At 50.7% G+C, this 14,349-nt stretch overlaps 1 protein-coding gene across 4 annotated transcripts in view; it reads left to right on the forward strand.

The window, feature by feature from the left end:
* The window catches only part of LOC130282101 (ADAMTS-like protein 2), a 119,724-nt gene that overhangs the window by 98,405 nt on the left and 6,970 nt on the right, over window positions 1–14,349 (forward strand). For all 4 annotated transcript variants that reach the window (XM_056529998.1, XM_056529997.1, XM_056529999.1 and 1 more), the window contains 5 exons: window positions 2,321–2,412; window positions 8,785–8,911; window positions 9,257–9,470; window positions 10,078–10,233; window positions 11,108–11,252. In XM_056529998.1, the coding sequence (XP_056385973.1) occupies window positions 2,321–2,412; window positions 8,785–8,911; window positions 9,257–9,470; window positions 10,078–10,233; window positions 11,108–11,252 (734 nt within the window). The remainder of the gene's footprint in view (window positions 1–2,320; window positions 2,413–8,784; window positions 8,912–9,256; window positions 9,471–10,077; window positions 10,234–11,107; window positions 11,253–14,349) is intronic.

The following is a 14,349-nucleotide window of genomic DNA, read 5'->3' on the forward strand; positions in this document are numbered from 1 at the left end:
TGTGTTTAGGGATAGGGGTGTTAGGGTGTGTGGTTAGGGATAAGGGTGTTAGTCAGGGTGTGTGGTTAGGGATAGGGGTGTTAGGGTGTGTGTTTAGGGATAGGGGTGTTAGGGTGTGTGGTTAGGGATAGGGGTGTTGGGGTGTTAGGGTGTGTGGTTAGGGATAGGGGTGTTGGGGTGTTAGGGTGTGTGGTTAGGGATAGGGGTGTCAGGGTGTGTGGTTAGGGATAGGGGTGTCAGGGTGTGTGGTTAGGGATAGGGGTGTTAGGGTGTGTGGTTAGGGATAGGGGTGTTAGTCAGGGTGTGTGGTTAGGGATAGGGGTGTCAGGGTGTGTGGTTAGGGATAGGGGTGTTAGGGTGTGTGGTTAGGGATAGGGGTGTTAGGGTGTGTGGTTAGGGATAGGGGTGTTATTCAGGGTGTGTGGTTAGGGATAGGGGTGTTAGGGTGTGTGGTTAGGGATAGGGGTGTCAGGGTGTGTGGTTAGGGATAGGGGTGTTAGGGTGTGTGGTTAGGGATTGGGGTGTTAGGGTGTGTGGTTAGGGATAGGGGTGTTAGGGTGTGTGGTTAGGGATAGGGGTGTTAGGGTGTGTGGTTAGGGATAGGGGTGTTAGGGTGTGTGGTTAGGGATTGGGGTGTTAGGGTGTGTGGTTAGGGATAGGGGTGTTGGGGTGTGTGGTTAGGGATAGGGGTGTTAGGGTGTGTGGTTAGGGATAGGGGTGTTAGGGTGTGTGGTTAGGGATAGGGGTGTTAGTTTGGGTGTGTGGTTAGGGATAGGGGTGTTAGGGTGTGTGGTTAGGGATAGGGGTGTTAGTTTGGGTGTGTGGTTAGGGATAGGGGTGTTAGGGTGTGTGGTTAGGGATAGGGGTGTTAGTTTGGGTGTGTGGTTAGGGATAGGGGTGTTAGGGTGTGTGGTTAGGGATAGGGGTGTTTGGGTGTGTGGTTAGGGATAGGGGTGTTAGTTTGGGTGTGTGGTTAGGGATAGGGGTGTTAGGGTGTGTGGTTAGGGATAGGGGTGTTAGTTTGGGTGTGTGGTTAGGGATAGGGGTGTTAGGGTGTGTGGTTAGGGATAGGGGTGTTAGGGTGTGTGGTTAGGGATAGGGGTGTTTGGGTGTGTGGTTAGGGATAGGGGTGTTAGTTTGGGTGTGTGGTTAGGGATAGGGGTGTTAGGGTGTGTGGTTAGGGATAGGGGTGTTAGTTTGGGTGTGTGGTTAGGGATAGGGGTGTTAGGGTGTGTGGTTAGGGATAGGGGTGTTAGGGCGTGTGGTTAGGGATAGGGGTGTTAGTCAGGGTGTGTGGTTAGGGATAGGGGTGTTAGGGTGTGTGGTTAGGGATAGGGGTGTCAGGGTGTGTGGTTAGGGATAGGGGTGTTAGGGTGTGTGGTTAGGGATAGGGGTGTTAGGGTGTGTGGTTAGGGATAGGGGTGTTAGGGTGTGTGGTTAGGGATAGGGGTGTTAGGGTGTGTGTTTAGGGATAGGGGTGTTAGGGTGTGTGGTTAGGGATAGGGGTGTTAGTCAGGGTGTGTGGTTAGGGATAGGGGTGTTAGGGTGTGTGGTTAGGGATAGGGGTGTTAGGGCGTGTGGTTAGGGATAGGGGTGTTAGTCAGGGTGTGTGGTTAGGGATAGGGGTGTTAGGGTGTGTGGTTAGGGATAGGGGTGTCAGGGTGTGTGGTTAGGGATAGGGGTGTTAGGGTGTGTGGTTAGGGATAGGGGTGTTAGGGTGTGTGGTTAGGGATAGGGGTGTTAGGGTGTGTGGTTAGGGATAGGGGTGTTAGGGTGTGTGTTTAGGGATAGGGGTGTTAGGGTGTGTGGTTAGGGATAGGGGTGTTAGTCAGGGTGTGTGGTTAGGGATAGGGGTGTTGGGGTGTTAGGGTGTGTGGTTAGGGATAGGGGTGTTAGTCAGGGTGTGTGGTTAGGGATAGGGGTGTCAGGGTGTGTGGTTAGGGATAGGGTACAATATCCCCTAACTTAACCCCCTCCCCTTGCGTTTAGCACTAGGAGGCCAGAGAATCACTTCCAGGCTGTGATGTTAGTTTTGGCGATCACAGCGGGGAGGGGCGTGCGCCGTGCGGTTGCGTGTTCTTGCGCCTGCGCAGCAGCTGATCCAGACGTGATGGTGTTCTGTGTTTTACCGCGGTTCACGATTTTACCGTTCTCTTCCACGCGACAAACTTACAATAGATCGTAACAATGAGATAGAAGTGCTTAGCCCCGCCCATCTCAGGGTCAGGGCCCTTGGTCGGAGTTGGGCTCCTGGTTGGGAGACACTGATCTAGGTTATGTCTGGTTCTCTGGAGCTTTTCGTGTGTTCTTCTTGTTGTAGTGAGCTGATCACCAGTCATGACATCAGTCGCGCCGACATGTATCGCTGGAAGGTTTCCGCCTATTCACCGTGCAGCTCCACCTGCAGCTCAGGTAAGTCGTGGTGTTCCTTTATTATAAGAGGATAATGTTATGTATGACCCATGTATGATGTCCTGTCTGTAACATAAGGACACGGAGACCATATGACACTGAGCCCCCCCCCCCTATCTATTATTGGGTTGGCCCTTCCGTAATTTATCATGATGTAGATTCCTCTATATGATGAATTGGTTCGGCCCGTGAGGACAGGACGGCTTCTGGCAGTCACCACCAGGGTCGCCACCTTTCTTGCTAAAAACATACCGGCCATGCTAATTTGCATAATTCATTATACATGCGTGACATCACAGGATACACGTGTGCAGGGGAAATTTTGTCCTATTCTGACCCCTATAACTTTTTTATTTCTCCTTATACGGTCCGGTATGAGGTCTTATTTTTTGCGCCCCGATCTGTAGTTTTTAACGGAACCGTTTTTGTTTTGATGGGACTTTTTGATCGCTTTTTCTTATTAAATTCAGGAGTTGCAGTTGGTTACTAACTACAACTCCCAGCATGCCCTGATACAGCCTGTGGCTCAGCAGCTGCCCCAAATGAAAACTACAACTCACAGCATGTTGGACTATATAGTAGTATACAGTATAGGTCAGTGTTTCCCAACCAGGAGTGCCTCCAGCTGTTGCAAAACTACAACTCCCAGCATGTTGGACTATATAGTAGTATACAGTATAGGTCTGTGTTTCCCAACCATGGGTGCCTCCAGCTGTTGCAAAACTACAACTCCCAGCATGCCTGGACAGCCATTGGCTGTCCGGGCATGCTGGGAGTTGTAGTTTTGCAACAGCTGAAGGCGCTCTGGTTGGGAAACACTGGTATAGTATATGGTGTAACATTCAGGGAGTTGGAGGATTGATTGGATAAATTCCAGCCATTGCCGGTATTTTTAATATGAAAATACTGGTGGGGTGGCCAAAGTACCGGCTGTGCTGGTAAAATTACGGTCAGGTGACGACCCCCGTCAGCGCACATTGGATGGAGGTCCTGGCGCACCCTTAACTGCCTGTTCTTCCTCATCCCAGAGATGTCCAGAGGATTAAAGGGGTTCTCCCTCTCCAGCAAAAAATTACAATTGGCCCAGGGACCTAGAATAAAAACAAGTAATCTCTCCCTGCCCTGATCCCCTGCAGCCGTCCCTGATCCCCTGCAACCTCCCCCCCGATCCCCTGCAGCCCCCCCGATCCCCTGCAGCCCCCCGATCCCCTGCAGCCGCCCCTGATCCCCTGCAGCCGCCCCTGATCCCCTGCAGCCGCCCCTGATCCCCTGCAACCTCCCCCCCGATCCCCTGCAGCCCCCCCGATCCCCTGCAGCCCCCCGATCCCCTGCAGCCGCCCCTGATCCCCTGCAGCCGCCCCTGATCCCCTGCAGCCGCCCCTGATCCCCTGCAGCCGCCCCTGATCCCCTGCAGCCGCCCCTGATCCCCTGCAGCCCCCCCTGATCCCCTGCAGCCCCCCCTGATCCCCTGCAGCCGCCCCTGATCCCCTGCAGCCCCCCCTGATCCCCTGCAGCCGTCCCTGATCCCCTGCAGCCGCCCCTGATCCCCTGCAGCCGCCCCTGATCCCCTGCAGCCGTCCCTGATCCCCTGCAGCCGCCCCTGATCCCCTGCAGCCCCCCTGCAGCTGCCCCTGATCCCCTGCAGCCGCCCCTGATCCCCTGCAGCTGCCCCTGATCCCCTGCAGCCCCCCTGATCCCCTGCAGCCGCCCCTGATCCCCTGCAGCCGACCCTGATCCCCTGCAGCCGCCCCTGACCCCCTGCAGCCGCCCCTGATCCCCTGCAGCCTCCCCTGATCCCCTGCAGCCTCCCCTGCAGCCGCCCCTGATCCCCTGCAGCCCCCCCCTGATCCCCTGCAGCCCCCCCTGATCCCCTGCAGCCGTCCCTGATCCCCTGCTGCCGCCCCTGATCCCCTGCAGCCCCCCCTGATCCCCTGCAGCCCCCCTGATCCCCTGCAGCCCCCTGATCCCCTGCAGCCGCCCCTGATCCCCTGCAGCCGCCCCTGATCCCCTGCAGCCTCCCCTGATCCCCTGCAGCCTCCCCTGATCCCCTGCAGCCGCCCCTGATCCCCTGCAGCCGCCCCTGATCCCCTGCAACCGCCCCTGATCCCCTGCAGCCGCCCCTGACCCCCTTCAGCCGCCCCTGACCCCCTGCAGCCGCCCTTGATCCCCTGGAGCCGCCTCTGATCCCCTGTGCTCACCACTGCTTCCTGGTTCCTGTGACGCATTGACCCCAGGTATGGCCACAGCAGTCACTCACCTCAGTCATGGCCACAGCAGTCACTCACCTCAGTCATGGCCACAGCAGTCACTCACCTCAGTCATGGCCACAGCAGTCACTCACCTCAGTCATGGCCACAGCAGTCACTCACCTCAGTCATGGCCACAGGTGTCACTCACCTCAGTCATGGCCACAGCTGTCACTCACCTCAGTCATGGCCACAGCAGTCACTCACCTCAGTCATGGCCACAGCAGTCACTCACCTCAGACATGGCCACAACAGTCACTCACCTCAGTCATGGCCACAGCAGTCACTCACCTCAGTCATGGCCACAGCAGTCACTCACCTCAGTCATGGCCACAGCAGTCACTCACCTCAGTCATGGCCACAGCAGTCACTCACTTCAGTCATGGCCACAGCAGTCACTCACCTCAGTCATGGCCACAGCAGTCACTCACCTCAGTCATGGCCACAGGTGTCACTCACCTCAGTCATGGCCACAGCAGTCACTCACCTCAGTCATGGCCACAGGTGTCACTTACCTGAGTCATGGCCACAGCTGTCACTCACCTCAGTCATGGCCACAGCAGTCACTCACCTCAGTCATGGCCACAGCAGTCACTCACCTCAGACATGGCCACAACAGTCACTCACCTCAGTCATGGCCACAGCAGTCACTCACCTCAGTCATGGCCACAGCAGTCACTCACCTCAGTCATGGCCACAGCAGTCACTCACCTCAGACATGGCCACAGCAGTCACTCACCTCAGTCATGGCCACAGCAGTCACTCACCTCAGTCATGGCCACAGCAGTCACTCACCTCAGACATGGCCACAGCTGTCACTCACCTCAGTCATGGCCACAGCAGTCACTCACCTCAGTCACGGCCACAGGTGTCACTTACCTCAGTCATGGCCACAGCAGTCATTCACCTCAGTCATGGCCACAGCAGTCACTCACCTCAGTCATGGCCACAGCAGTCACTCACCTCAGTCACGGCCACAGGTGTCACTTACCTCAGTCATGGCCACAGCAGTCATTCACCTCAGTCATGGCCACAGCAGTCACTCACCTCAGTCATGGCCACAGGTGTCACTCACCTCAGTCATGGCCACAGGTGTCACTCACCTCAGTCATGGCCACAGCAGTCACTCACCTCAGACATGGCCACAGCAGTCACTCACCTCAGACATGGCCACAGCAGTCACTCACCTCAGTCATGGCCACAGCAGTCACTCACCTCAGACATGGCCACAGGTGTCACTTACCTCAGTCATGGCCACAGCAGTCACTCACCTCAGACATGGCCACAGCAGCCAAGAGCATTGGAACAGCAGTTATGGGGGATCTGAGCGGTAAACATGACTTTTTGCTGGGGTTGGATAATATCTCACTGTCATGGTTCTGGGGCCCATCTATGATGGCCACTTTTACAAACAGAGATCTAGATCCATCTGACCAGGCCATGTTTCTCTATAGAGATCTAGATCCATCTGACCAGGCCATGTTTCTCTATAGAGATCTGGATCCATCTGACCAGGCCATGTTTCTCTATAGAGATCTGGATCCATCTGACCAGGACATGTTTCTCTCTAGAGATCTGAATCCATCTGACCAGGCCATGTTTCTCTATAGAGATCTGGATCCATCTGACCAGGCCATGTTTCTCTATAGAGATCTGGATCCATCTGACCAGGACATGTTTCTCTATAGAGATCTGGATCCATCTGACCAGGCCATGTTTCTCTATAGAGATCTGGATCCATCTGACCAGGACATGCTTCTCTATAGAGATCTGGATCCATCTGACCAGGCCATGTTTCTCTATAGAGATCTGGATCCATCTGACCAGGCAATGTTTCTCTAGAGAGATCTGGATCCATCTGACCAGGCCATGTTTCTCTATAGAGATCGGGATCCATCTGACCAGGCCATGTTTCTCTATATAGATCTGGATCCATCTGACCAGGTCATGTTTCTCTATAGAGATCGGGATCCATCTGACAAGGCCATGTTTCTCTATATAGATGTGGATCCATCTGACCAGGACATGTTTCTCTATTGAGATCTGGATCCATCTGACCAGGCCATGTTTCTCTATAGAGAACTGGATCCATCTGACCAGACCATGTTTCTCTATAGAGATCGGGATCCATCTGACAAGGCCATGTTTCTCTATATAGATGTGGATCCATCTGACCAGGACATGTTTCTCTATTGAGATCTGGATCCATCTGACCAGGACATGTTTCTCTAGAGAGATCTGGAACCATCTGACCAGGTCATGTTTCTCTAGAGAGATCTGGATCCATCTGACCAGGCCATGTTTCTCTATATAGATCTGGATCCATCTGACCAGGCCATGTTTCTCTATAGAGATCTGGATCCATCTGACCAGGTCATGTTTCTCTATAGAGATCTGGATCCATCTGACCAGGTCATGTTTCTCTATAGAGATCTGGATCCATCTGACCAGGCCAAGTTTCTCTATAGAGATCTGGATCCCTCTGACCAGGACATGTTTCTCTATAGAGATCTGGATCCCTCTGACCAGGCCATGTTTCTCTATAGAGATCTGGAACCATCTGACCAGGCCATGTTTCTCTATAGAGATCTGGAACCATCTGACCAGGCCATGTTTCTCTATATAGATCTGGATCCATCTGACCAGGTCATGTTTCTCTATAGAGATCTGGATCCATCTGACCAGGTCATGTTTCTCTATAGAGATCTGGATCCATCTGACCAGGCCATGTTTCTCTATAGAGATCTGGATCCATCTGACCAGGTCATGTTTCTCTATAGAGATCTGGATCCATCTGACCAGGCCATGTTTCTCTATATAGATCTGGATCCATCTGACCAGGTCATGTTTCTCTATAGAGATCTGGATCCATCTGACCAGGTCATGTTTCTCTATAGAGATCTGGATCCATCTGACCAGGCCATGTTTCTCTAGAGAGATCTGGATCCATCTGACCAGACCATGTTTCTCTATAGAGATCTGGATCCATCTGACCAGGTCATGTTTCTCTATAGAGATCTGGATCCATCTGACCAGGCCATGTTTCTCTATAGAGATCTGGATCCATCTGACCAGGTCATGTTTCTCTATAGAGATCTGGATCCATCTGACCAGGCTATGTTTCTCTATAGAGATCTGGATCCATCTGACCAGGACATGTTTCTCTATAGAGATCTGGATCCATCTGACCAGGCCATGTTTCTCTATAGAGATCGGGATCCATCTGACCAGGCCATGTTTCTCTATAGAGATCTGGATCCATCTGACCAGGACATGTTTCTCTATAGAGATCTGGATCCATCTGACCAGGCCATGTTTCTCTATAGAGATCTGGATCCATCTGACCAGGTCATGTTTCTCTATAGAGATCTGGATCCATCTGACCAGGCCATGTTTCTCTATAGAGATCTGGATCCATCTGACCAGGCCATGTTTCTCTATAGAGATCTGGATCCATCTGACCAGGCCATGTTTCTCTATAGAGATCTGGATCCATCTGACCAGGCCATGTTTCTCTATAGAGATCTGGATCCATCTGACCAGGACATGTTTCTCTATAGAGATCTGGATCCATCTGACCAGGCCATGTTTCTCTATAGAGATCTGGATCCATCTGACCAGATAATGTTTCTCTATAGAGATCTGGATCCATCTGACCAGGCCATGTTTTTCTATAGAGATCTGGATCCATCTGACCAGGCCATGTTTCTCCACAGTGATCCTTTCACTTGATGTTTTTAGTTTTATCGCACCATTCTTCATGAACTCTCTACAACATGACATAAAAACGCCAGATAAGGCTGGCAGTGAGGTCTTGGCCCCACGTAGTCTCCTCCAGGCCTTACTACAAATCTATTGTGGATTCAAACTGAAACTGATTCACAGAAAACTGATCCCCGGATCTTTGGCTGCACACTATGGTCATTGGTTTAATGTCCATACAGGGGGCATCAATCATGAGAGGGTCGTGGGCTCTAACTAAGGGTCCAGTCAGCATATATTAATTGTGTGACTATATCATATAGACTTTATAGAGTATACTGAGCTGGACTGACAGTCTTGTCTGTTCCCTGCTCTTCTCATACGTTCCGTCACATCTGAATGGTTCTCCTCGATGTCTTTACAGGTCTAAGTTCAGCCTTCGCTTTGTGCATTCGTTATGACGGGAGGGAAGTGGATGAGTCGCACTGCGATCCATCCACCAAGCCAGAACCTACTCAGGAATTCTGCACGGGACGGGAGTGTATGCCAAGGTACGGGAGAAGACATGCTGTGCTTTCTGTCTAGTTTGGGTGGAATAAAGGTCAAATGGGTACTTTGTGGACATCTTATCCCCTGTCTAAAGGAGTTCGCTCCGTGCACCGGATGTCTGGAGTGCCGCAGCCGAGATCGCGGGGGTCTGCAGCGGCGGGACCCCTGCAATCAGACATCTTATCCCCTATCCTATGAATAGGGGATAAGATGTCTGTGGGCGGAGTACCCCTTTAAGTGTGAAGATGAACCCCAAGTCCAATTATACTAAGAGAAATAGCGTGGATACTTGAAAACTTCTCTGCTGACCGTACTTCATACTCCTCTCCCATTTTTTCTTCTTGCAGATGGGAGTCCAGTGGTTGGAGCGAGTGCTCAAAGAGCTGCGGTCAAGGAGTCCAGGTTCGCTCTGTGCGCTGCTGGAAGATGCTCGCTCCAGGGCTGGACAGTTCTGTATATGATGAACAATGTGAGAGTGCCCAGCTTCCCAAACCACCACAGAAGAAAGTGTGTAAGAATAAGCCATGTGGCCCTCAGTGGGAGTTCTCAGACTGGTCGGAGGTATGTGGAAGACTTTACAGGTCTTTAAATAGGTCTAATTTAAAAAGGATGGAAATACAAGAGGTTATTCAGTAATTTCTAAAAAATAATAATAATATGCTGCTGGGACAAGCAGAAAATAGGAAGAAAAACATACTTACCTAGCCTGAGTTCCCCGCAGCTCCTGACGTCTCCATACGGTCCCTTAATCGCCTCCCTTCCTTCGACATCTAAGAGGAGTGCTTGGAGCAGGACCTGCCATCTCAGCCAATCCCTGGCCGCAGTGGTGTGATGTCTCAGTCAGTGATTGGCTGAGCCGGCAGGTCCTATTCCCAGTGCTCGTCTTGGAAGCAGAAAGAAGTGAGAAGATTGGGGGAACAAATTAAGGCGAACGGGAGCTGTGGGGGACTGGGCTAGGTAAGTATAGGTTTTTCTTCTTTTCTCCCCACCCCAGCACCATATTATTATTTTTTATTAAAATAAAAGACCGGAATCCCCATTTAATACATATTTACATGAAATCCATCACTGATTCCACCTAAATATTCTTGCCGGGTCACCCTCACTCCACCCCTCCTTCCCATATGTAAAACAACCATAAAATGTCTTTCCTTACTCTTTCATCCAGTGCTCTGCAGCCTGCGGGACAGAGAGAGTGATGACGAGGGAAGTGAAATGCTCTGCAGAGTCCAGTCAGTGCGATGAGAGTATAAAGCCTCCAAGTGAGAAGCCATGTCTGGGCCCACCCTGCGACCATCATTGGACCACCACCGAATGGGGGCCGGTGAGTCTTATAAGGAATAGAGACTAGAGCATGCTGGGTCAGATGTAGTGTAGGCTCCTGTATATCCTCTCATAGGAACGAGCCTTAGGATAGAGTGTGGACAAAACCACGTCTGTAAGTGGCGGCCAATGTCCACCCGATATTGCTGGTGAAGCTGCCAAACTGAAACTGAATAATTGTGCAGCCTTTGGTCTTTTCTGCCTGAACCAGCCACTGGGGACCCCCGCAATCTTCCTGCTGTACCCAACATTTGTTTAGAGCATTGGGTGCAGCGCCAGAGGCTCATGACGTCACGGCCACGCCCCGCTTGTGACGTCACGGCTACGCCTCCTCAATGCAAGTCTATGGAAGGGGGCGTGACGGACATCACGCCCCCTTCCGTAGACTTGCATTGAGGGGGCGTGGTCGTGATGTCACGAGCGGGGTGCGGCCGTGACGTCACGACCCTCTTCCCCGCATCGCCAGTCATCTGGCAAGGAGCGAAGCGGCGGGACCCCCGCGAACAGACATCTTATCCCCTATACTTTGGATAGCGGATAAGATATCTAGGGGCAGAGTTCCCCTTTAAATACATTTTTCTGGAGTACCCCTTTAATCCACCTCTAGACTCCTGTTTAAATTACAACATTTACTTTGCATTTAGCTCTTTCTTTGTACGATGGTCTTTTCACATTGCTCCTGATAATAAATCTCCAGTGGGGCCACAGAGACCCCTGAGTATAAGTAAACTCCCAAGAGACCAATATCATTTCTTTTTTTTCAGTGTTGCTGGTACTAAAAGGGTCCGTGCCTTCTCTTACTGTATATCTACCCCCTGTACAGGTCTCGCGGAGATCTCGCGTGGTTTTCATTTAGATTCCTTCTGTCTCTACAGTGCACTAAGACGTGTGGGTCTGGACACCAGCTGAGAGACGTGAAGTGTTATCAGGGGGACGAGCTGAGCCAGGGATGTGATCTGTCCACGAAACCAGAGAGCAGACAGGTCTGCAACACCGGCCCGTGCCCCACCGACGCCCCCGGTAAGATAACTCAGGCCTTCAGTATTATATGAACGTGTAGGGATGACTTTGTCTCCATTTTGCTATGATAAAGTTTTTTTCGCTTTTCTCCATAATAATCAATAATAATGGATTCTACCCATATCACTGTTCAAAGTGCTAAACCATGACCTTCATAAGAATATGTTAAAAGATCCTATTTAATACGTTAAAAGATCCTATTTAAACTATAAAAAGCAAAATAACCCTCCAAAATAGAGTACATATCGAAAAATGTACGGTATATATCGACTTACTATGGAAACACAACCCAGACAACCAAAATATGCAGTCTGTAAAGTATACCAAGTATCATATTCATAGGAGATTGACTAAATCATGTATAGTGTAAAGCATCCCAACGTGTTTCTTCCAAGTGGTGCCGGGATCATCAGGGGACAAACACTGGGGTTAGAAGTAATTGACAATAACAGCTGATGATGGCACCAGTTATATCTGACCTTGGCACCAGTTATATCTGATCACGGGGTTCCTGGCGCTGGGACCCCCCCTGCTATGTCCCTGCAGAACACGGCGTTCGCTTAGAATGAGCCTCCAGGGGTGCTGGAGGCTTATGGCGTCACAACCACGCCCTCTTGTTACATCAAACCACGCCCCCTCTATGCAAAGTTCGTTCAGTGCACCAGATGACTGGAGTGCCACAGCAGAGATTGTAGGGGTTCCAGCGGCGGGACCTTTGTCCTTTGGATAGGGGATAAGATGTCTAGGGGTGAAGTACCCCTTTAATGTAATCATATTGGATGACGTGTACCTGGAGATACATTTTTATGGCCCGATGTACCTCACTGGGGTATAAAGAATAGTCAAGGGGTAATGGGGGTCGGAGGCAACTTCCTAGAACTATGTCAGCGGTGCACATAATAGTAAAATGTAGATCAGCACTTTCTTGGTGGCAGTAGTGCACGTGGCAAATAAGTCGAGAATATAAGTAAGGCAGAGCCCGGCACTCACCAAGTTTACTTGGAGAAGTTGGTTTATTTACATCACAAGGTAATGAACAGGACGCGTTCTGGCATAAGCCTTCCACTCTTGTTAGCATATGAAGGCTTATGCTGAAACGCGTCCTGTTCATTTCCTTGTGATGAAAATAAACCTTCCGCTTCGTCAAGTAAACTTGGTGAGTGCCGGGCTCTACCTTACTCTTATGCTGTGCACATGATGTCAGCGCAGAGATTGTCTGGATAGAAAACAGAGTAGGATGCAGACCGGGGTGATATAGAGCTTTGTGTTACCTTTTCTACCTTTACTTGACCTTTTCATAGGTAGAATAAATAACAAATATAGGAATCTTCCTGCTGTATATATTGGACTCCCGGCACCATTGGGTGTTAGTGAAGATCTTACCTAGTTTACTAAAATGGAGCTGAACTGCAATACCGGACACAGCCCATAGACAGGAGTGGAGCTGTTACTAGAAGATGTAGACGTGTTCTCTACTGTCATAAAACTCCATGAAATAGAACCTGTCCGTTGGTTTCAGGCCCCTAAACCACCAATAAATAAAAATGTATAATGTAGGACCTGCTGTTAGCTAAGCAAAGAGTCATGGGGGTGGCGCTGTTATGCTGACAGGTCAAGGGAACATTGCTGCTGTCCTGGAGAGTCATGGGGGCAGTGCTTCTATCGTGAAGATTCGTGGGGATTATACCACTATCTTAAAGAGTCATAGGGGTGGTGCCATTATCCTGAAGAGTCACAGGGGTGGTGCCATTATCCCGAAGAGTCACAGGGGTGGTGCCATTATCCTGAAGAGTCAGAGGGGTGGTGCCATTATCCTGAAGAGTCAGAGGGGTGGTGCCATTAACCTGAAGAGTCAGAGGGGTGGTGCCATTATCCTGAAGAGTCAGAGGGGTGGTGCCATTATCCTGAAGAGTCAGAGGGGTGGTGCCATTGTCCTGAAGAGTCAGAGGGGTGGTGCCATTATCCTGAAGAGTCAGAGGGGTGGTGCCATTAACCTGAAGAGTCAGAGGGGTGGTGCCATTATCCTGAAGAGTCAGAGGGGTGGTGCCATTATCCTGAAGAGTCAGAGGGGTGGTGCCATTAACCTGAAGAGTCAGAGGGGTGGTGCCATTGTCCTGAAGAGTCACAGGGGTGGTGCCATTATCCTGGAAAGTCACAGGGGTGGTGCCATTATGCAGCTTGTAGAAAAAGAGAAATAGGTGTCCAGCTCTCTAACCAATAGTACGGATTAAAACTTCACCTTTAATGCATTCCGGTTAAAAACATGGAGCAAACAGAAAACAATAAAATATAAGACATCGTTTCATCTTATTATTTTATTGTTTTCTGTTTGCTCCATGTTTTTAACCGGAATGCATTAAAGGTGAAGTTTTAATCCGTACTATTGGTTAGAGAGCTGGACACCTCTTTTCTACAAGCTGCATGATACGGGAGATGGCCCGCTCATTCCGAGCTCCACCACATGGATGTGCTGTTGATGTGCCATTATCCCGAAGAGTCATAGGGGTGGTGCCATTATTCTGAAGAGTCATAGGGGTGGTGCCATTATTCTGAAGAGTCATGGGGGGTGCCATTATCCTGAAAAGTCACAGGGGTGGTGCCATTATCCTGAATAGTCATGGGGGGTGCCATTATCCTGAAAAGTCACAGGGGTGGTGCCATTATCCTGAATAGTCACAGGGGTGGTGCCATTATCCTGAATAGTCACAGGGGTGGTGCCATTATCCTGAAGAGTCACAGGGGTGGTGCCATTGTCCTGAAGAGTCAAAGGGGTGGTGCCATTATCCTGAAGAGTCACAGGGGTGGTGCCATTATCCTGAATAGTCACAGGGGTGGTGCCATTATCCTGAAGAGTCACAGGGGTGGTGCCATTATCCTGAAGAGTCATGGGGAGGGCCATTATCCTGAAAAGTCACAGGGGTGGTGCCATTATCCTGAAGAGTCACAGGGGTGGTGCCATTATCCTGAATAGTCACAGGGGTGGTGCCATTATCCTGAAGAGTCACAGGGGTGGTGCCATTGTCCTGAAGAGTCAAAGGGGTGGTGCCATTATCCTGAAGAGTCACAGGAGTGGCAAAGTTATTATGAAAATATTATG

The sequence above is a fragment of the Hyla sarda genome, chromosome 7 (assembly GCF_029499605.1).
Source record: "Hyla sarda isolate aHylSar1 chromosome 7, aHylSar1.hap1, whole genome shotgun sequence".
Classification (NCBI taxonomy): Eukaryota; Metazoa; Chordata; class Amphibia; order Anura; family Hylidae; genus Hyla; species Hyla sarda.